The sequence below is a fragment of the Xenopus tropicalis genome, chromosome 9 (assembly GCF_000004195.4).
Source record: "Xenopus tropicalis strain Nigerian chromosome 9, UCB_Xtro_10.0, whole genome shotgun sequence".
Classification (NCBI taxonomy): Eukaryota; Metazoa; Chordata; class Amphibia; order Anura; family Pipidae; genus Xenopus; species Xenopus tropicalis.
In genome coordinates, this window is record NC_030685.2 from 63477036 (window position 1) to 63499119 (window position 22084).

General features: G+C 39.2%; 1 protein-coding gene across 6 annotated transcripts in view; it reads left to right on the forward strand.

Annotated features, from left to right (window-relative positions):
- znf385b (zinc finger protein 385B) overlaps positions 1-22084 on the forward strand; it is a 317721-nt gene that overhangs the window by 267658 nt on the left and 27979 nt on the right. For all 6 annotated transcript variants that reach the window (XM_004917741.4, XM_018097602.2, XM_031893267.1 and 3 more), the window contains one exon: positions 5586-5696. In XM_004917741.4, the coding sequence (XP_004917798.2) occupies positions 5586-5696 (111 nt within the window). The remainder of the gene's footprint in view (positions 1-5585; positions 5697-22084) is intronic.

A 22084-nucleotide genomic window follows, 5' to 3' on the forward strand; every position in this document is an offset into this window, starting at 1 on the left:
GGGAAAAAATATAAAAGGTCAATATTTATTCAAGTTTGGTGAGATTCTTTAATTGTCCACTTAGTTTATATCATATTATCTGTCTGCTATTCATTCAGGGGGTATAGTTTTCCTTTAAGAGGAACTTTAAGAGCACAACAGCTACAGGAGGTATGATTCTGTTTAAAGGGTAGTTGAATTAACTTTTAGTATGACATATACAGTGATGTTCTTAAACAATTACAACTGGTCTTCATTTTTTTTATTTTTTGTGGGTTTTGAATTATTTTGCTCTGCGACTCCAGGGTCAGACTGGGGGGTGCAGGGCCCACCGGGGTTGCTACCCCAGGGGCCCTGCAGGTGACCCCGCTGGCCATGTCACTTGCACCCCCTAGGGGCCCCCGCTGCACTCCCTAACCCCCCACAGGCCCCCCCTGAGCCTCCCTAACCACCCCTCCCCCGCAGGGGCCCCTGTCAGCAAGGGTCAGGTCTGGGCTGCTGGGGCCCACTAGGGCCAGGGCCCACCGGGTTTTTCCTGTGTCCCGGCGCCCAGTCCAACCCTGTGCCGCTCTCCAGATTTGGATTTTAGCAGCAGCCTGGTTTCCAGGGTTTAAGTTACCTTAGCGCTCCCGCAGTGAATGAATGAGATGAACAGGAGAGACCTGACTAAAGAGCTTAGTAGTAAAACAATAACAATAAAATTGTAGACTCACTGAGAAATAGTTGGTATGGTTGTTCCCAAACAAAAATAAGTTAGAAAAAGGCAAATTTAATAGTTCAAGAACAGTAAAAAATATCAAATAAATATATCAAATAAAGACCAAATGAAAGGTTGCTAAAAATAGGACATTCTATTACATGCTAAAAGTTAATGTGAAGGTAAACTATCCCTTTAAAAAACAGTATCACTTTAAAGGACAATGAAACGTTAATAAAGAATCCCTCCTATTCTAAAGGCATTGTTTGTTAGCACTCCCGGGCAGAGCTATTCCACTGTCCCCGGTGCCCTGTAGTAGGAAACGTGCCCTCCGCAGAAACTAAGTAAAGGGTGAAAGTTATAACTGATTTGAATTGATAAATGCGCCTCTTATAATCCCATAGGAATGAATATAATGTGGGTGAGTTTTTATGTATTAAGCTCTAAACTCATATTTTCATAAATCTGCCCCTAGATGTTTTATTCAGATATAAGTATTTATGGCCTTATCACTTGCAGTACCCCTTCACACCACGTTTCTGGAGGTAAAGCTTTTCCATTGGCTGCAGAGCAGTAATAACTAATGCTTGCAGTTATTCTAACAGGAGATTGTCAGAAATAGTCGAACTCTTAATATCAGTTACAGGCACTAGGCAACATCTTTTCTCCCCATAGAAAAGGGAACACTAGGCATTTAAGGGGTAATTATTGCACCATGAAACCCTTAAACCATTCCACTCATTACAGGGAAGTGGGAGGGGGAGTAGAAAACACAATACACTGATTATGGTGTTGTGTTTTAAGTTATTCTGTCATCTCGAACTTTGTCTCTTTCTCTCGGTGGAGATACTTAGGTAAACATCATTAGGTAACCCAGTCTACCGGAATATAAATTAAGCTTTATTTACTGGCATACATATTAATATTTAAAATGTGCTGGCAGAGCTGAGCTAAATAAATAGACATGGTATTCACTTATTCTGCCTAATTTCCTAAAAAACTGACACTAGCTTATATATGAAAGGACTACAGTCATCAAAATAAAAACACATTTGCATTGGGAAAATATATATTATTGTGACATGTAGGGCTGCAAGTAAAGGGGAGGCAGAGAGAGTTCTGCACTGGTGCCCAGAGCTATTAAAGCAGTAGTGAGGAATCCAACTGATGTACATTTTCATTAGTAAAAGGTTTGGGAGGTTAATTAAGATTCTATATATATACAGTTAGTTAAATATTATACAGGTATAGCATCTATTATGCAAAAATACTTGGGATATGGGTTTTTCTGGGTAAGGGATCTTTCCTTAGTTAAGGTCGCCACACCTTAAGGCTGATAAACATCTTTTAAACATGAAATAAACCCAATAGGATTGTTTTGCCCCCAATATGGATTCAGGCAGCTTAGTTACAGGTATGGGATCCTTTATCCGGAAACCCTTTATCCAGAAAGTTCTGAAGGCCATCTTCCATAGACTCCATTATAAGCAAATAATTCTGATTTTTAAAAATGATTTCCTTTTTCTCTGTAATAATAAAACAGTACCTTGTACTTGATCCCAACTAAGATATAATTAATCCTTATTGGAGGCAAAACAAGCCTATTGGGTTTATTCAATATTTAAATAGTTTTTAGCATACTTAAGTTATGATGATCCAAATTACGGAAAGATCCCTTATCCGGAAAACCCCAGGTCCTGAGCATTCTGAATAACAGGTCCCATACCTGTACCATCAAGTACAAGCTACTGTTTTATTATTACAGAAAAAAAGGAAATAATTTTTCAAAATTTGCTAAAAGTAGACTCTATGGGAGACAACCTTCCTGTAATCTGGAGCTTTCTGGATACTGAGTTTACAAATAAGTGATGCCATATAGATTATGCCATATAGAAGTCATATGACTACAATTATACCCTATTATCTATTTTAAGAAAACAGTTATTACAGTTTAATGACAGATCCCTTATCCAGAAAACCCCAGAGCATTTTCAGAAAACAGATCCTATACCTGTATAATATTTAATTGGTGGTGTAACCAGAATGTTCCACACCTTTCATTACTAGAAATGTTCAACATTTTGGTTTTATACTAGTCTTTTTATTTTAAGAGCTGAGATTTATTTGCTATAATTTATTTGTTATATATAAGCCTGGTAGAGCTCTGCGGCAAAACTCAGAGTTTCGCCAATTGCGACTTTATTCTTATGCTCCCCTTGCATTCTACAGCAACCAGTCAGATCAGAGCTCCTCCCCTGTCTATCTAAAAAGATATCCAGGCTCCATGTTTAGATGAATTTAGCAGCATGCAATACTTTTCTTTCTATAAAGAACAGTTGTAGCATAGTCAAAGTACCTTCTCTAACAAGGTAGGGCAGTATATATACTACTGCACAGCTAAAAACACCTTATTCATTCACTCCAGTTAATTTTGGCAAATTTTTGGCCAGTTTTGCTTATCACTATTCATGAACTCAACATCTTCGGTAGGAAACCTACAGGTATTTTTGAATAAAATAGCATGTTTTTTATAAAAGATGCCAAACTTTTAGAAATGTAGATTATTATAGTTTAGCAAGTGCAAAACTGCACACAATTGTGTCCACTCAAATGCTATACACAAGGTTACATGCACCAATGCCCAGTTCTCTACTTGTGACTTGCACCAATGCCACATGCTTTCACTTTGCTCAATAAGGAGCCTAGAAAACTACGAAACGTATTTAACTTGCCTATCAAGCAAAAGACAATGCAGACAAGCTTTGCAGGATCAGACTTTACTGACCACCAATGCATTAAAAAAACTTAAGGTAAATTCCACTGCCCGACTTATTAGCACATTAATTATTCATTTTAACTATTTAGATGAACTGCTCTTTATAGAGTAACATCAGCTTTTTATATTGGGATCTATTTACTGAATGATATCAACGTCTTTTTCATGAACTTTCCAGCAGGTGAATGACTGGTTATTGGGCCCCACAGCAGCATCACTGGGCCCCTACAGTTATACAATTTACGTAACTTATGCAAAAACTTATGTTACCTTTAAAGAAACTTATGTAACTTACATATAAGCTCCACTGAGCCCCAAAAAACTGAATGACTTAGCACATTGATCAATGGATTTCTTTATTTGAACGGCTTTTTATAGAGTAACATGAGCTGTGTATATTGCACACACAAGGGGCGTGGCCAAAATTTTGGCATTGTGTGCTTGTGTTCATGGCAGACCCCATATAAATAACTTGTGCTGGGCACCAAAGTTTCTGATGGTGGCTCTGGCTACTAGTTGGCAAAATGTAAGCAGAGATCTTATTGGTTAGCAGAGGAAATCCCAGAAACAAACCCTGGATAATTGCACCGCCATGCTGCCCATGATCACTTTGCAATACAATTTAGTAGCATAGTTGTTGACGCTGAAAAAAGCATGTTTTGTTGCATTTGGTATTTTAATGTTAAAGCATATGTCAATAAAGCATATGTCAATATAATGAATATTGTAACAACAGCACCACCTGTTGGTCAGTTCCTGTAACTGTGTGTCAGAGAGAGATACGTTCAGAAGGAAGACAGACACATTTTCTGATGTTGCTCTGCTCAAGAAAGAGAAGGGAAAGGTCTTCTGAGACTTCTGTTCTCTTTCCTAAACAAAGCAACATCAGAACCGTTCTGTGCTTTCCTTCTGCACATATATGTCTAGAAGAACTGACCAGCAGGTGGTGCAGTAGTTACAAAATTCATATTAACAGTTAAAAGAAAAATAGCTCTGAAACTTAAAAAAATAATGTAAATGAAATTATGAAGTGACAAAACTGTGTATAATGGATAATGTTCCTGATACTGTAAAATATAAAGCATAAAAATTCATTCCATGACCGTATAAAGGCACAAAACCACAAACCAGTGCTTAGATCAATGTGGTGGGCAGATGTAGCAATACCAGAGTGCCTTCTGCAGGTTACATTCTGCTCTTAGTGTGAGCTTGTTTGGTTGTTTGTGTAAATGGGGAAAACGTCATGAATTCAGCAATTGCTTAATTTTAGTATTAACATAATATTTATCTGGAATATTATTCAACATAGATATTACCCCACCTCCATTTAGTCAGTGGATATATTAAAACTTCCCCAGGAACAATGTGTCCTTTGATGCTCATTAATATATATGTCAACACCAAAAAGGAGGACCAATCTCCTTATATTTCCCTCATCATTGCTAGAGGGAGGATGTCTTTTACCCCTTATTAACATCATTTATATCTCAAAGGTTGCTACAACATCTCAGTGCCCAGTAACTTGGTTTCTCCTCTTGTACCCCCATAAGAGGGCCGAAATCTAAAACACAGGCTAAGTCACCGAAGATGTACTGTACGGTCACAGTGTAGTCAGGCGATTGGTGCTGCACGGTCTAGCACAGTCACCAGGGGCCACATAAAACAGCTAGAAGGGCCGTATTGGGCCCGTGGGCCTTGTGTTTGAAACATGTGGCTTAGACAGACTGCCCTTGCATAACTGTTTTTCCCAGCTGACTGACTCTGCAGTGAACTGTAGCTGCATGGCCCATGCTGCCTCTGTTAGAAGAAACCTCCACCAATTTGGAACCCAAGATAGAGAGTTTTAATCTAACATGTGACCTCAGACAGGACAACCTCTGAGAATGTTAATGGTGGCATACAACATGAACAATAGCTGTAGTTCTTTGTCTCATATAAAATCAAAAGCAGAAAGGTTCCTTTGCAAGTGGTCCTATTCTAATTAGTATTATCTGTACCCAATATATTTTTCTCCTACAGCCTTATCTTATACATTACCCCACCTTCTAATCTTCACCTCTTTCTTTTCAATCCCAAGTAAATGCTGGAATTTAAGAGAATAACTTTTTTAATATTTAATCTTTATTTCCTTAGATGGATCCTGTGCAAAAAGCTGTGATCAACCACACATTCGGCGTGTCTATGCCCCCAAAGAAAAAGCAAGTTATCTCTTGCAATGTCTGCCAGCTTCGCTTTAATTCAGATGTGAGTATGCTTATTATTTAAATGCTTATAAAAGCGGTGTGCAAGGCACATTAACGTGTTTGCTCTAAGGTTGCCTTTATTATGTTATCCTTAAGAGAAAACAGCAAAATGTGTAGTCAAGGCACGTCGAATGAAATGATTAGCCCTGATCTATAGTCTTATTTCCCAGGATGTTTGAGAAGATAATATTGAGGTAGGCCAAGATTCTCGAGACACTAAGTGTATGAAGCGCATACAGTGAGAACCTTCGGAATTAGAAAGAATAAAGTAATTGTTGCAATGGTCAAGGAATGACATGTTGTACGTGGTGCACACAGCCACGGTCACACAATGTTCTTTGCTAAGTATTTTAGGTATGTTCAGAGTTTTAACAAGGGTTTATTGCTGTTGGCAAACAGAGATGACATGTTAGGTATGGTTTATCAGCTGTTGAGTCTAATGCCAGTTTATAGAACGGCATTAGTGAGTAGGCCAATTTCACCATGTCATCATTAAAGGCTAATGACCTTAGATTTATTAAGGCTTATTTTAAATGACACAAAGAATCTGTGAGGCGCGACAGAGTTTCCATTGTGGGAAAAGCGATACACTGGCCTTATTCTGTAAAAAGATTGTGACATATGCTGCTGCATTTTTATTAAAGGCCTAAAGACCGGCAATATTTACTATAGTTACCAATCAGATTAACAACCTAGCTTGCAAAAATATGTCAGTTAAACATCACGTCTTTGATATGGAAAATGCTTTGGGTGGCACGTTATAAACTTAGATTGTTTAACTATTAAGAACTAGAAACAGCATTAATACCATCAGTGGGTGTTCAAGAAAAAGAACAACTTTAATACAGTAAAGAAATAGAACATTAAAAAAGTCAGTGGGTGGCTCAAGAAATAGAATAACATTAATACAGTCAGTGAGTGTTTAAAGAAATAGAACATTAATAAAGTCAGTGGGTGGCTTAAGAAATAGAGGCTGCATGATTACAGCCAATCGGTGATTTAGAAAAACAGGAAATCCACCCCAAAAAAACTTGACACAGTTTATTTTTGCTAACAATGGTTTGTCACATAGGACATTAGACTTAAGGTCCCCATACACAGTAAGATCCGCTCGCTTGGCGCGATCGCCAAGCGAGCGGATCTTCCCCCGACCGGGCCAAACGACCAGACGACCGGATTATGTAGGCGGCAATGGGGCAGTCGGTTCGGGGACCGCATCAACGAGCTGATGCAGCCCCCGATCCGACTGAATCTTTTAACCTGGCCAGATATCGGTCGGCCAGCCCGCTCGTTTCTGCCCCTACACGGGCAGATAAGCTGCCGAGTCGGTCCAAGGGACCGATATCGGCAGCTTCTATTGGCCCGTGTATGGGGGCCTTTAGATAAAAAGGAGGTTTGGTCATCAATAAGCAACACATTTACCAAAAGGCGGTGAAAATTTAAAGAGATGCTGGTTCTTGCAAACTTAAGTGGCCGCACACTGGGTCCATCTCTTAACTAAACTCAGACGTATGGAACTAAAATAATTGCTTTCTGATCATGGCTTCCTTAGGTACTGATTGGACCATGCAGAAAATCTCATTGGCTGGGAGGCTGTTTGGGCCCTGAATGCAGTCTTCAGTCTTTGACTGAAGTGGGCAAAGATGCTCTGGGGACCGGGCCAAACAAGCAGAATGTTGTGTGTATGACCAGTTAAAGGGCTGTGGCACACAGGGGAGATTAGTCCCTGCAACAAATCTACCTTGTTACGGGTGACTAATCTCCTTGAAATGCCATCCCACCGGCGAAGATGTAAATTGGCGGTGGGATGGCATCATCCCAAAATTGCAGAAGTTGCCTTGAGAGGAAATTGCGGCACCGCGTATGCCATCCCACTGGCAATTTACGTTGTTGCCGGTGGGATGGCATTTTGGGGAGATTAGTCGCCCCCGTGACAAGGGAGATTTGTCGCGGGCGACTGATCTCCCCGTGTGTCACAGCCATAAAGTGTTCAGGCTGTGACCAAAGCAGCAGCATGCAACAGCCTTAGTCTAATCATCAGTCTGCATGATTTAGATTAACAGGTTATCATAGAGAACAATCTTATAGAACATCTTATCTTTAGCTCACAAGATCTTATATTTAGAATAAAGCATGCTTTTACCTTAAATTACATAGTAACATATTAAGTTAGGTTAAAAAAATGTAATCCCTTAAATTAATCCTTTTATGTCTATATTAAACTTTCCTAACAGTTAATTGATCCAGAGGAAAAAAACCCTTCTGAAGCCTCTCCAATTTGATTCAGAGGGGAAAAAATTCCTTCCTGACTCCAAGATGGCATTTAGACCAGTCCCTGAATCAACCTATACTATGAGCTATCTCCCATAACACTCACTTGCTTACACATTTGGTGCCAAAGATATTTTTGGAACAAAAATTGAATGCTTGGTACAACATTTACATATGGGTCTCAAAGAAGGGCTTGACCCAGAAATCCACTGCTTTAAAGCTGGGAATTGAGTTTGATGGGTTTGAAGCTATCCAATTCATTAGATAGCTTCAAACCCATCAAACTCAATTCCCAGCTTTAAAGCAGTGGATTTCTGGGTCAAGCCCAGCTTTAAAGCAGTGTTTTTGTGGGTTAAGCCCTCCTTTGAGACCCAAAATCTGGTTGGGGCTCAGGATATGATTACAGACATGTAAAAATTGTTGTATTAAGCATTCAGTCATGGTTCCAAAAATATCATTAACTGCAAATATGTGTTTACTCTTATTGACCTTCAGAGCTGGGCTCCCACCAGTATCTAGGGGATAAAATAGGTATTTTTCCCAAATCTCTCTTATCTGGTGTTTAGACTGGGCCCATCAAAAGAGGCCAGTACCACAGTTTGGAGACCACTCCCGTAAAGTAAATTAAAGTCTAGTGAAACAAAGCTATAAGGTGAGAACATCAAGCTTGGTCCCACAGACAAACAGGACTTCATAAAGCCCTTTTTCATTGCTACACTCAGAGCCGAGAATGTAATATCTAATTACAAGCCTACAGAATATGAGCCTCTTTAAACTTCAATTATAAGATTGCACTTCGCCTGATGTGTCTATTTTAGCTAAGCAATGCTAGAAGGTCTTTTGAAAAAATAGCAGCACATCTTTGTTTTGACCTGTCAGCAATGGAAATATAATCATTATGCAAATGTGAGCGTGGATCGCATTTCATTTGCGGCGCAACAGCGCTTGATAAGACGTGAATAATATTCTTTGAATACATTAAGAGAAGCGCTTTGATTCATATGTAGAGGGGAAACATCCTGCTTTTTGTAATTAATATAATTAAAAACGATGATAAGCCAAGCGTCATGACTTTCCCATGACAAAAAGAGCTCTCGTATCCCTGAAAGTACTCGGCGCGTAGGGGAAAAAAAGCAATGTACACCGATCAATCACTTTAATCTAAGAGATACAGCGAGGCACAAAGCTTTCATTTGTCAAATATTTGAAATTTGTCCTGTAAATAAGAGTATGTCTATTGATTGTTTGGTTTGGAAAATAGAGAGGCAGATCGTTTGTAATTAAAAGCATAAATCTCTAACGGCTTCTGACGGTAGCTCTGTTCTTTCAACAAACAGCTGACAGTGATAAATACTTTTGATCTTCTAGGGTTACTATACATCTACTATTGATAACATCTGGATCGTGTCAAGGCACTGCTTGGTTTCATACCCTGTCCCTGTTTTTTAGTAAACAATATTTGCACTTCGGAAATTAAATAGAATTACCAGTTAAATACAGAGTGCAGAAATATTTGTTGTAGCCCTAATGGAGTATTGTGTCACTTATTTCATAACTGACTGCCTTCATATACCGTATGTCAAATGGTATCCCCTATTAGTAGATTGGTATAATGATTTGACTTCTTTTTTTAACCGTTTTAGACATTTTCCAAATCAGTCCCATTGTTTTTTAACCTATGCAACTACATATACTGTACATATAGGATGCAATCTGTTGATCTGACACAGTCCAAAAAATGTCTCATGTAGTTTAGCTCTAAATGTGTTCTATTTAACATCGAATTGTTTCCCCCTAGGTTTCCCACCTAGTCGTATTTCAGCCAGTAGGCAGGGAATGCCCCAATGCCTGGCAGTCATTTACCTTGTGAGCGAATATGTCCCGTTTCACTTTGCCATAAAATTTGCGAAACGGCAAGAAAATTCGCGAAACAGTGAAAATATCTAGTATAAACTAAATATCTAGTATAAACTGGTATGGGAAGTCCTCAGTATATATGCTGAGGACTTCCCATACCAGTCAGTTGAACTGAAGAAGCTGCTCGGATGAGTAGTGAAACGTCTTCAATGATTACCAAACAAGTCCAGTTGCTTTAGATTTATTTATACTAGATATACCATGACCTGGATGAATGAAAATCTTCATAGACATGAAACAGTGAAAAATTTGCGAAGCACATTTGTCCCTCGTTTTTTTGTCACCTGCATCTTTTTTGTCACCTGCCTCTTTTTTGTCACCCGCGCTTTTTTTTATGTGACCACGCCCAATTTGACACAACCGCACCCAATTTTGACGTGCTGTGCCCTTTTTTTGATGCAACCACGTCCAATTTGACGTGCGCCAACATTTTTTACGCCCAGCGAATTCAGTGGCAAATTTTACAGGAGATTCACAAAACAATTCGCCAATGGCGAAATGCGAGGATTCACTGTGAATCCATGCCTGGTGAAAAAATTTACTCATCACTACTCATCCCCTCTATCCCTTCCCTGTACTTATTTTCATTTTTATTAATTTCGGGGGACTTGGGGACTAGGTGCACTGAGATTTAAACAACTGACAAAATCTTGTGCATGTCCTGTGACCGGTGTTCCAGAACGAGCAACTGCAGATGCAACTAGGAGTTATGCCACCCCTAATATTGTGCCACCCCTAGGCCCGGGTTTTTAAACCTTTCCACAAATTGTGCTGCCTGTATATAACCAGCTAAGGCCAGACCGCTACTACAAATGTACCCGCAATGTATTCGCTACTAAATTTCTATTTCTTTGACTGTACCCACCTCCCTTCCCGGTTTCACCCTGTCCAGTCAGTTTAAATATTGAATCATCCCCAATTCCTACTCTAATGACAACCATCTTACCAGGACCTGCTCCAACCCCCCAGTCCCTACCCAATGGGCACTTTCCCACCCATATAACATCATTCTCCTCCTTCCCTGAATACTGGCCAATATTATACACTGGCAAAGGTGCCAACTCTAGTTTACAGTATCTGTCATGGTAAATAAATAATTTTATGGAAGCTGGATCACTTTAAAGCTGTACAGCACTATTGGTTTATACAAGTATAAAGACAAGAATAAAAAAGGAAATTTACTTATGCTATTGCAGTGAGCAAAATGCAGTTTTGAGCACAGTTTTCCATGCTTTTCCCAGAATTCCATTATTGTTGTACTTACCAGGGGGGAGTTGCGTCAGATGAAATAGCCCCCTATGCATCACAACTGCACGTGCGCCTGTGCTATTGTGCTGAAAGTTTTTTTCAAGTCTTTTTGGTTTTATTTCCGATCTTCAGCATGAGAGTGATATATGTGCCGGATCTTTTAAACACAAGTGCACAGCACCAATTGATGCAAGGTGCTGAGGGAACCCTAGAGGTACCTTCTGATCTGCAGTTGGCAGTAACTCCAGAATTGCCCTACATCAATGGGCACAGCTACTCTCAATTTGAAACAGTAAGAACTGACCGCAACTGACTGTGAAAATTTGTGTGGCAGCAAATGCACTTGTGGTCATAAAAGATCCCTTATATCACTTTAGCTGTTGTTATTTCTTTGGGCTCTACAGATGTTAAAGGGCACATATATAAATACCGATTCCCCTATTAAATGTGCTGGCTAATAGAACCAACTCCCTTCACAAGTGCTGTGCCCCATATGCATACACAAAGGGGCATATTTATTATAGTGTCTTGAAGGTGACTGTAAAATTCTAAATGCTACTTGGTTGCTACAAGCCACATCACTGGTGATGCTGGCTTACACACTAATAAATATGCCCCTCAGTATGCAAACAGCAGCACTTGCTCATTATGTACACGCGTGTGCCCAACTTGCCTGCCCACATGGGAACTCCCTCCTGGGTGGGGGAACAGTACTTGCAAGGGGGGTTTTATTGGAAAAATATACTAGGGTTCCTCCATCCAGAGTAAATAATTATGTAGTAATCAGACACCTGATCTTGTCTCATTTTTGAGATACAGGCAGCTAGACACTAAATGAGATTAACTGAGTGGGATTTCATATCAAGATTTGGAACATCAATATTTTCCCCTACTATTAGCACTGTTTAAACAAACATTTCTCAAACTTCATGAATGTGTCAATTCTAAAGAATGTCGACAAAGCGACAGTAGACTGCAGTGGCGTGTTAGACCTCTTTGGCGGTGCTGAACTTGAATGCTGCTCTGAATCATTAATCCACAATGCAAATTGCAATTTTTTTCCACACTGGATTGAAAGGAACTGTGTTTTCCAATGAAGTGGTAGCCAACATTGCCATTTGGTAACAGAACTATGATTGATACATCCCTAAATCTGATGCATGGTTTCCGGTGCTAATAAACAATTTTTCCAACGTTAATGTCCCTTTAATAAAGTTTCATTTTTATATTGAGGTTGTCCTTCTGTTTCCCAGATTGCTGTGCTCTTTTTCTTTCACTTTGTGGTGCAGATTGCTTTTTCGACTTATTGACTACTTTTCCTCTAGGTGATCCATCAGACTCCCTTTTTTTGGAAACTTTAACCTTCAAGACATAAATCACAGACTTCAGATAGACAGGCCACTTTATTCCATAATAAAGTTTGATGATTCGCATGCTTCTTGCACTCCATGGTCTAATTTGATTAGTATCTAATAGAATTAATGGAGTCTGTGTTGTGTAGCATTTCTTATGGTTTAGTGGAAATCCATTAGCACGATGATCATTTTGAACATCCCACTTGGAAACTTTTAGTGGACAGGTACTGTTTCTTTTCCTAGAACTTTCCCAAGGATCTGCAGCTTTGACATGACTACATTTATTGGGACCTTTTAAGTTTAGGTGTAGGAAGAAGAGGCATATACCTCAGGCGCGTGTGTGCAATGATGGGCCCAAGGGGAGGGGTTGATATGGGTGCCCAGTAGCAGAGTGGGGAAGTGGTTGTGCTGATTGAGGGATGGTGACAGGCAGACTGGGACCAAGCAGAGAAGGGGGAATTTCATGGCTCTGAGCCAAGTAGTATTACTATGGAACAAATACTACTTAATTCAGCTCTGTGTTCTTTGGCAATAAATACTATTGGATGGACCCAAAATAAGACTTGGTTTTTAGAATATAAAAGTTGGGAAGAATATAATAAAAATCATAACTGGGATAAAACCTATGGGCATTTACTAATGTTTGTATTTTTTTTTTCTTTACTATTCGGATTTGGAAATGTTTCTCTGACTTGCTTCTTCAGTTCAAATGAGTAGTAGGACATTTAAAACTCAAAAAAGTTGCAGAAACAAAATGGCATTTCTTAGTTTACAAATGTTTATTAGACAGCTTATTTCATTTAAAATTTTAAACGCTTATATCACATTATAATCCCAGCCAAATTCAAATTTCAAGCCCTTCTTGAAATTGCACCGATTATATAATCTACGGTATGGAAACTTTCCCATTAGCCGGAACTTATAAATGGCATGTTCTGACACCCCCCTGCCAAACTGTGCATACTGAGAATAAAGCAGTGTGAGGTGACTACCAGGTCCAGACCGGCTATTTGTGAATTCTGGCAAATACTAGAGAGGCTGCTGTAAGATGCCATAGGAAATTACTATTTATTGGGCTGGTGGGGGCTGCTTGGGCCTCTGTGTACTTGAAATGATTGTTTTAAATCTTGGATAGGCAAGTTTACCTAATTCAATAAAGATCAATCACTATCAACTGCAAAGTAATGACTGGTTTGGGATGTTAGACCCTAGATATAGACAGATACAGGTATAGGACCTGTTATCCAGAATGCTCGGAACCTGGGGCTTTTCGGATAAGGGATCTTTCCGTAATTTTAATCTTCATACCTTAAGTCTACTAAAAAATCATTTAAACATCATTTAAACCCAACAGGATTGTTTTGCCTCCAATAAGGATTAATTATATCTTAGTTGGGATCAAGTACAAGGTACTGTTTTATTATTACAGAGAAAAAGGAAATAACTTAAAAAAAAAATAGAATTATTTTCTTATAGTGGAGTCTATGGGAGATGGCCTTTCCGTAATTCAAAACTTTCTGGATAAAGGGTTTCTGGATAACAGATCCTATACCTGTACTTAAAACTGAATGACTGTTCCTGGTGAGGACTAATCCCTATTAGCTTGATTATTTGGGATGATAAAGACAAAATTGTTATGAGCATAAACAATCGGCCCATAATTATTTTTATGAAATCGCCCCCTCCCCATGTCTGCTTTATGGTTACTATTTGTGTGCAGGTCAGAGAATTTGTTGGCAGCATCAGTGATAGGCTGTGTACCTGACGAAGAATTAATTGTTCTTTTTTTGTATCCCAATTTAGGAAAAATAAAACCCTTTCATCTTCTATAGGTCAGTTAAAATGTTACTGAAACTTGTAGAATCTCTTTCTAATTAACTAAGCTGGGCTCCTTTATATTCTACTTGACTCACTTTGTGTTTTTGTGCTTGGTGTTGATGGCTTTTCTTCCTACATCTGCTGGAGGGTCTCCGGCATTAACTCATCACATTTCATTTTACTGTTTTCCTTTTTTAATGAAGAGCTTACTGAGCCTGGAAGAATTCTGGCCCTTCTTTAATCACCATTCAGGTCAATGTTCATGTCGGCAGACTAACACAAGAGATGAATATTACATTATGTCTTTGTTGCTTCTTTTCATGGTCGGCTTTCTTGCTTTAGATGTGAAGCATCGGAGCCCTCTAGCTCAGCACTTTATGCCCTCATCCCTTCCACATATCACATTTATGCAAGAAGATAAAAAGATCTCGAGCTACAAATTGAAAACATACTTTCTATAATCACTCCTTGGAGGTTCTAGCATTACTGAATATCTATTATGTCTGCTGTTCAAAGTCTCATGATACTTGAAGAAGAAGTGCAGCAAATATTATTGCACTGGTAATAACGTAGAAATATTGTGAAACAAGCACGCTATCCAAGCTGCCTGATAGGGGGCTTTGGGAAAATGTTCTTTTGTATACACTTACCCACTGTTAGCATCCATTACACTTACTCTTCTTCCTAAAGAGGCATTTAAGTCTCCATTTCCAAAACAACGTTTATATTTAAAGGGGAACTCTGGCTTCTGAACCAAAATTTGTTAAAAAAGCCCCATACAACACAGAAACCCCTGATATACCTATCACTGTAATCTGTTCCTTCAAAAAAGTTTTTATATGTTGAGATCCAGCTACTAAACAGATCTTCTCATTCTGCATTATTTGAAGTCCTGGAAAGGGAGGAGGGACTAAAACATTGTTGTTACAAACTATAACAACTTCTCCACAGCTTACAGACAGCATGCAGGAACTACATAACCCACAATGCGTTCCTTTCCTTATTGACATCACATGTGCAGGGAATTGTGGGATTGGGAGGATGCAGGCTGAAGGCAGGCTGAGGACAGTCAACTACAGTTACATTTTATTTGAGTAAAGGTGCCCATACACCTTCAGATCCGCTCGATTGCCAATGTCGATTGAATTAGCCTGGATTCTCCCGATATTGCCCACCCGTAGGTGGCCCTGGGGCCAAACGATCGAATTATAATGACAAGTATAGGCAAAGTGGTTCCAGGGACCGCATCAACGAGCCGATGCAGTCCCCGATCAGACAAGATTTTTTAACCTGCCCCATTGATATCTGGCTGATTTCAGGCCAGATATCGGTTGGGCAAGCCCGTCGGTAGTGCCCATACACGGGCCGATTAGCTGCCGAATCGGTCTAAGGGACTATTATCGGCAGCTAGAATTGGCCCCTGTATGGGGACCTTTACAAAGTAGTCAGCCTGATCAGCAGGAGAACAGGGGCCTAGGAAACTGTTCCAAACCATATTATTACATTATAAATCATGAAAAGGCTTTATATTTTTTAACTGATGTATATTGCAAAGTTGCTTGAAATCATGTTTACTTTTCAAAAGTTGTTTTTGGGTGGAGTTCCCCTTTCAAACTTTGAGCAGATGTTGAAGGGATTTCAAGCTCTATAACTTCTAATGACTGAGAATTGTTGTTCAAGGGCCTCAGGATTAACATCCCTGCTTACGAGTATTACTTCCACCACCAACTCTTTGCAAGACAAACAACAATATAAAAGTGTGTGTGGGAGTTGGGTTAAGAGGTATCAATCTTGCTAAATTTCCCTCAAGAGCGTGGGCAGGTAGTCAGAAGAGCAAGGGTCAACCCGGTATTCAGCAGATATAGATTAGGAATGATTTTGTTCCCTCCATTGCCAGCACTCTAGGTTTTGTCAATAGATGTTGACTTGAACTTTGAAGATAGAAAACAAAAAATCACTTGTGCTGAAAGGGATGATACCATCACATGCTTAGCCCTTTAATTGTATTTGTTTTCTCACATTAGAAGTTTATATTTCATTTAAAAAACTGTTTTGAAAATATAACTCGAATCACATAGTAGAGACAACAGAAGCAATAGCGCTCGGTAGATAGATTCGGCCAACTCTAGGGCTTGGATTCAGTCAGGCTGAACACTTAAGGTGGCCATACACGGGCTGATTCTAGCTGCCGGTATCGGTCCCTTAAGCTGGCCATACACGCACTGATAATATTGTACAAAACCTCGTTTTGTACGATATTCGGTGCGTGTATGGCAAGTCGGCGAGGCGACCGATATCGCAGGAGGCTGCTGATATTGGCCGATTAGCCGATCGGGTGGGTTAAAAGATTTTGATCGGGTGCCATAGAAGGCGACTGAGCAAAATCTGCCGTCAGGGCTGAATCGACAGAAGGAGGTAGAAATCCTATTGTTTCTACCTCCATATCTGCTGTTTCAACCCTGAACATTAGTGGCCGATTGGAATGATCTTTTCGCAGCTTATTGACCCGTGTATGGCCACTAATGACGGTTCTGCCCGGCCGACATCTGGCCTGAAACCAGTCAGGTTTGAAATTGTCGGATTGGGGACCGCAACGGCTCATTGATACGGTTCCCGAACCGACGGACGCCTATACCCGCCAAGCGAGCGGCTCTTAGTGTGTATGGCCACCTTAAGCGGGAGATTTATCAATGTTTGTTTTTTTGCACTAAAAAAATGCACACTAGCGCTTAGTGCAAGTACAGGGGATTTGGGGAGTGTGTATGGGCTTTATAGTGCCTGGTATGGATGGCAGCAATACGCTAACAACATTACAGATCTTTATGTGTGATGCTATAAATTAGTCTTTTGGAGTCCCTTGAAAAAGTCATGATTTTTAGTATACTATTTGACAATGATACATTTTGTAAAGGTGAAAAGCCCTTTTAAGGCTCAAACAATGATAAATGCCAGTTTCATTTGAATCTTTTGCATTGGCATATTGAATCAATAAATTTAATAGCATAATCTTACCAACCTTTTAGGAATTCAGCTCAGTTTGAATTGCCCAAAACCCATAGGATTCCCTTTCTTACTCTTTTTATAAATCAGACGTATAGTTATTATATACATAACTTAATACTAATATATTCTATTGACCCCTCCCCTGTAACTGAATTACTGCATTCTACATAAAGGCAGATAGCCCTTTTAAGTATTGCTGTAAAATCCAATGTAAAATTCAGTTGTTTTAGATTCTTTAATACAAGTGGAACTTGTTCTTCCCAAACCAAAGCTAATTGGAATGGTTTCGTTGGCACACCCTGGAATAAAAAAACAAAGGGCTAATCAAATTAGCAATTCACTCCTTGTGCAATAAAATAAGTGATTCTGACAACTACAGAACTTTCAATTAACTTTCATTGATGCAGCAGTGCACTTGCGCTTGGGACGTCTACATTTGCGCTCAAATGAATTTGTACAGACAGATTCTATTTCATTTTATTTCAAATAATTAAAAGTATTTTATCTTGGAAACTTTAAAATGCATGCTGTGAATTAAAGACATTTATGTCAGATAGATTTAGGGGGCTCTTTATGATGGGGAGCAGTGGTGTATAGGTGACTGCTTTGTTGGTTATTATGATACCATCTACCCCTCCTGTTTGTGGGGTTTCAGTTAAAGACAGAGAAGTACCTTTCTGTTATTACTATTGAGTGCCAACATATTAGGCAATGCTGTTGAGTAGCAGATTGTATACATCAAACATACAGATTAAATAAAAATGCTGACCAATACAGGAGGTAAAGAGAGCTGTTAACAGAATTTACAGTCTAAAGGGTGAGGGTGTATTATTGACTATTGCACTCAGTAGCTGTCAGTGGCTTGTAGCGTATCATAAAGGAATGTTAAAGGATAAGTAAGCCTTTTATTATAAAATGTACTAACAAAACAGTCCCCATAATAACATACCTTTCTCCCTGCATTCAGTCAAGCTCCTCTCTAAATCACAATCCGCTCAACTGCAGCTCTTTCAGCTACTTCCTGGTCTAGTGTGAAGCTTCGCCCCTTTACTTTTCTAAGTTCTCTTTCTCTCTTTGTGAATATGGTCAAAGAGGTGCCTACTGCCCATGATTGCTGCCTCTGCTCTAAAGGAACTCAATCAGGCATGCCCAGGAGACACAAAAGAATAATGGGCAGAGCTTCATGCTAGACTAAGAAGTAGCTAAAATGTGCTGCTTGTTAGGTGAAACCACATGAGACTGAATGCAGGGAGAAAGGTATGTTATTCTGGGCATTATTGAGTGATTTTAGAAATAGAAAAAAGTTTATATTTCAGAGCTTTCTGTAAGGGAGGTTTCTAGATACTATTACTAATCACTATTTGCAATTCAGTTTCTTATATGTATGTTTTAAAGGAGACATATTGGATAAATGGGAAAACCCTAATTTTGTAGGCAATTATGAATAATATACGGTGCTGGTTTCCCTTTGGGCTAAACATTAATCCTGTCTGTAACAATGGCCCCTTTATTGGAGCTCCCTATAGATCCTATCTCTTCTCTGTCAGAGTTTGAAATGGAGAGTGGGCGTGTCCTAACGGTCCCTGCCAGAAGCACAGTAGGAGGGGGAGAGCCAATCACAGCCCTGCAGTCACACAAGCACAGACAGGCTTCAGTTCCCTATCAGGTCAGCCTAGCTGCTGATTGGTTCCTATCCTACAGTGCAGGGTACTGAGAGCCGCCGGCTCCCCAGCTCATCCAGAGAATTCAGCCAGCAGGAAGTGGAACAGATGGGCGGGGCTAGTGGGGGTTTTTGTGGAATTTCTCAATAAATCAGTCAGAAACACAACTTTTTAAGCACAATCCTTCTATATCTAGAGGAGTATAATTCCCTGGCACATTCATAATTTTTATAGGATATGTCTCCTTTAAACATGTCCAATACCTATATAATAAAATTACTTAAGGCTGCCTTTATGACATGGACAGGTTGCATTTACAATGATTTTTGTTACTGTTATGGCTGCTTAATTAGACTTTGAATTATTATATATATTCTTTTTTAAAAGTTGTCAGACCCTCAAACAGTTCTGCACAGTGTACAGCTACATGGCTACTTCTCTAAGGTTTCTATGGTATATAACATATTCATCTGGACATTTATAAGATCTGTGTAGGGTCAAGTGGGCTCTGTGCACAAATATCAATTACATGAGCTTGGCTTGAGCCTGATTGGAGCAGTATTAGGATAAACAACAGTTAAAACAGAATTCACCGTATTTTAATTGCCCCAAGGTGCTTGTATAGAGTGAAACATTGCATAAGGCTTTTTATAAGCCAGATGGGCCCTTTTGAATTTGAAGTTGAGTTTTACTGCCCATGTTCACTGAGCATGGGTACAAGGAGGGGTTCCTTTCACCCCTATATTGTCTGGAGTTGTTATAGTAAATTAATAATTGATCCTATCATCTTTATTTTACTGGGGGCTTATGTTAACTATGTAAACTACATTGTGCAATAGCGTAGAGCAGTGCTGTCCAACTTCTGTGGTACTGAGGGCCGGAATTTTTCCGACCTACGTGGTGGAGGGCCGATAATGGAAGCCAGTTTTGGCCACTCCCCTTTTTGAAACCGCACCCACTTGAAACCACACCCGTGTTATCACATGACCATACCCATATTAATCGTTGTAGTACAGCAAAAACCTGCCATACTCTGCCTGCCCTATGCTGCCTGTGTGTGCCATACTCTGCCTGCCATATGCTGCCTGTGTGTGCCATACTCTGCTTGCCTTATGCTGCCTGTGTCCTGCAGGCCGCCAGTTGGACAGCACTGGCGTAGAGTAAAGAATGGGACTGAGTCTTGGAAAACCCTTTCCCGGAAGTGTAAGTACTAAATTAAGTCTATACTTACCCCAAGCTTTACTGCATAATTGAGAGGGAGTTCAGGGGTTAACTTAATTAATTAACATCAATTACATGCCATTGTCTTGAAGGTTTCTTAGCAAAGGTAGGTCATGTACATCTTACATAATTATACAAACACCAAAAGTGCCATTTCGAATTATATCACACTTGATAGAACGAGTGGAACAGGAAGATTAATTTTAAATAAACAGATTTAAGTGGATGCAGGTGTTCCACATAAAACCATTTAGTGTGTCTACTTAGTCAATCCATATAAAATACTGAATCTGTTTTTAATGAGCATTTTTTTTCCATGCGTTTAGAATCGCAAGCAGAAGCATATGTTTACAACCGTAAGAAAATGCTTAATGTAGCATAACACACTTCATATTATTTGCACTTCTTAATAATAAGACAAAAGCAAAGCAATAAAATAAAGCTAATTCCAAAGAACCTTCCCATTGATTAGTTGGAATATACAATAAAAAGTTGATGTATTAACTAATGAGTATACATAAATATATGTAAATAAAACATTTTAAATCACATCTATTATCTTAATACCCAAAAAGCTTCAAAATACAGCAGTGCCATTTACATTTCATATTCCTAGTTCACTAAGCTGCATAAATCCATGATGGTGGCACAATAATCCCTTTGGAAATGTATCATATGCTGAAAACCTTGCTTTAGACCATTGCCACCAAGCAAATTATACATGATCCTTCTTTAAAATGCCCTAGAACCCTTCATCTTGAAAGTTAGTGAGATTCAGATGATGTTCACAGAGTCAATGGAAAGGCGAGCCAAAGCGTTGTTAAAACTGAGCTCATTCATTGCCACATTAGAGTAAGATCCAAATACTTACCCTGGTGATTGCAACAGAATTGTCTTTTATTATCAAAGCAAAATTCAGTCCTCAGCATAAGCAGACCTTTAGAGAAGTAGTCAGCCAGTTTGTTGTGCCAAAATTCTCAGTCACTTTAAAGGAACAGTAACACTAAAAAATAAAAACGTTTTAAAATAATTTAAATATAATGTACTGTTGCCCTGCACTGGTAAAAGTTGTGTGTTTGCTTCAGAAAGGCTACTGTAGTTAATAGAAATAGCTGCTGTGTAGCCATGGGGGCAACCATTTAAATTGAAAAAAGGAGAAAAGGCACAGGTTACATAAGAAGATAACAGATTACTGTGTAGAATACAATGGGAATCTATGCTACTTATCTGTTATCTGCTATGTAACCTGTGCCTTTTCTCATTTTTTCAATTTAAATGGCTGCCCCCATGGCTACACAGCAGGGTATTTATATAAACTGTAGTAGTGTTTATGAAGCAAACACACAACTTTTACCAGTGCAGGGCAATAGTACATAATATATTAATTATTTTTATACACTTTCATTTTTTGGTGTTACTGTTCCTTTAAAAGAGAAGGAAAGGTAAAATCACTGGGGGTGCTTGCTGAAAAGACCCCCAGGCCGGGGCAGCTTTCCACTAATAGGAGCACTGGCCTGAAGTAGCAGGTAAGTAAATACAATCACTGGGGGTGCCTTCTTGTACCCCCAAGTGATTTCAACCTTTCCTTCTCCTTTAAAAAAAATCCTTCAAAATGGGTCTTGACTCCCCTGTAGTTATGTCCCCAACTCCTTCTCAATGTTCTTTTAAAACAGGAAGAAACGACCAATAATCAACACATTTCCTGCATTCATAGACCATTTAAATAATTTCTTTTCTGAATGCGTTTGAATATTGTCCTCAGTATCTGTTCTATATTTGGGGCCTTTTTTTACATTATCTGTTTACATATTTGTCAGCTCTGCCCTGGGGAATACCCTTTCCAATGCTGTACCAAGTGGAACTGATCATTTTAACTCCAGGGAAGGAAGAAAGAG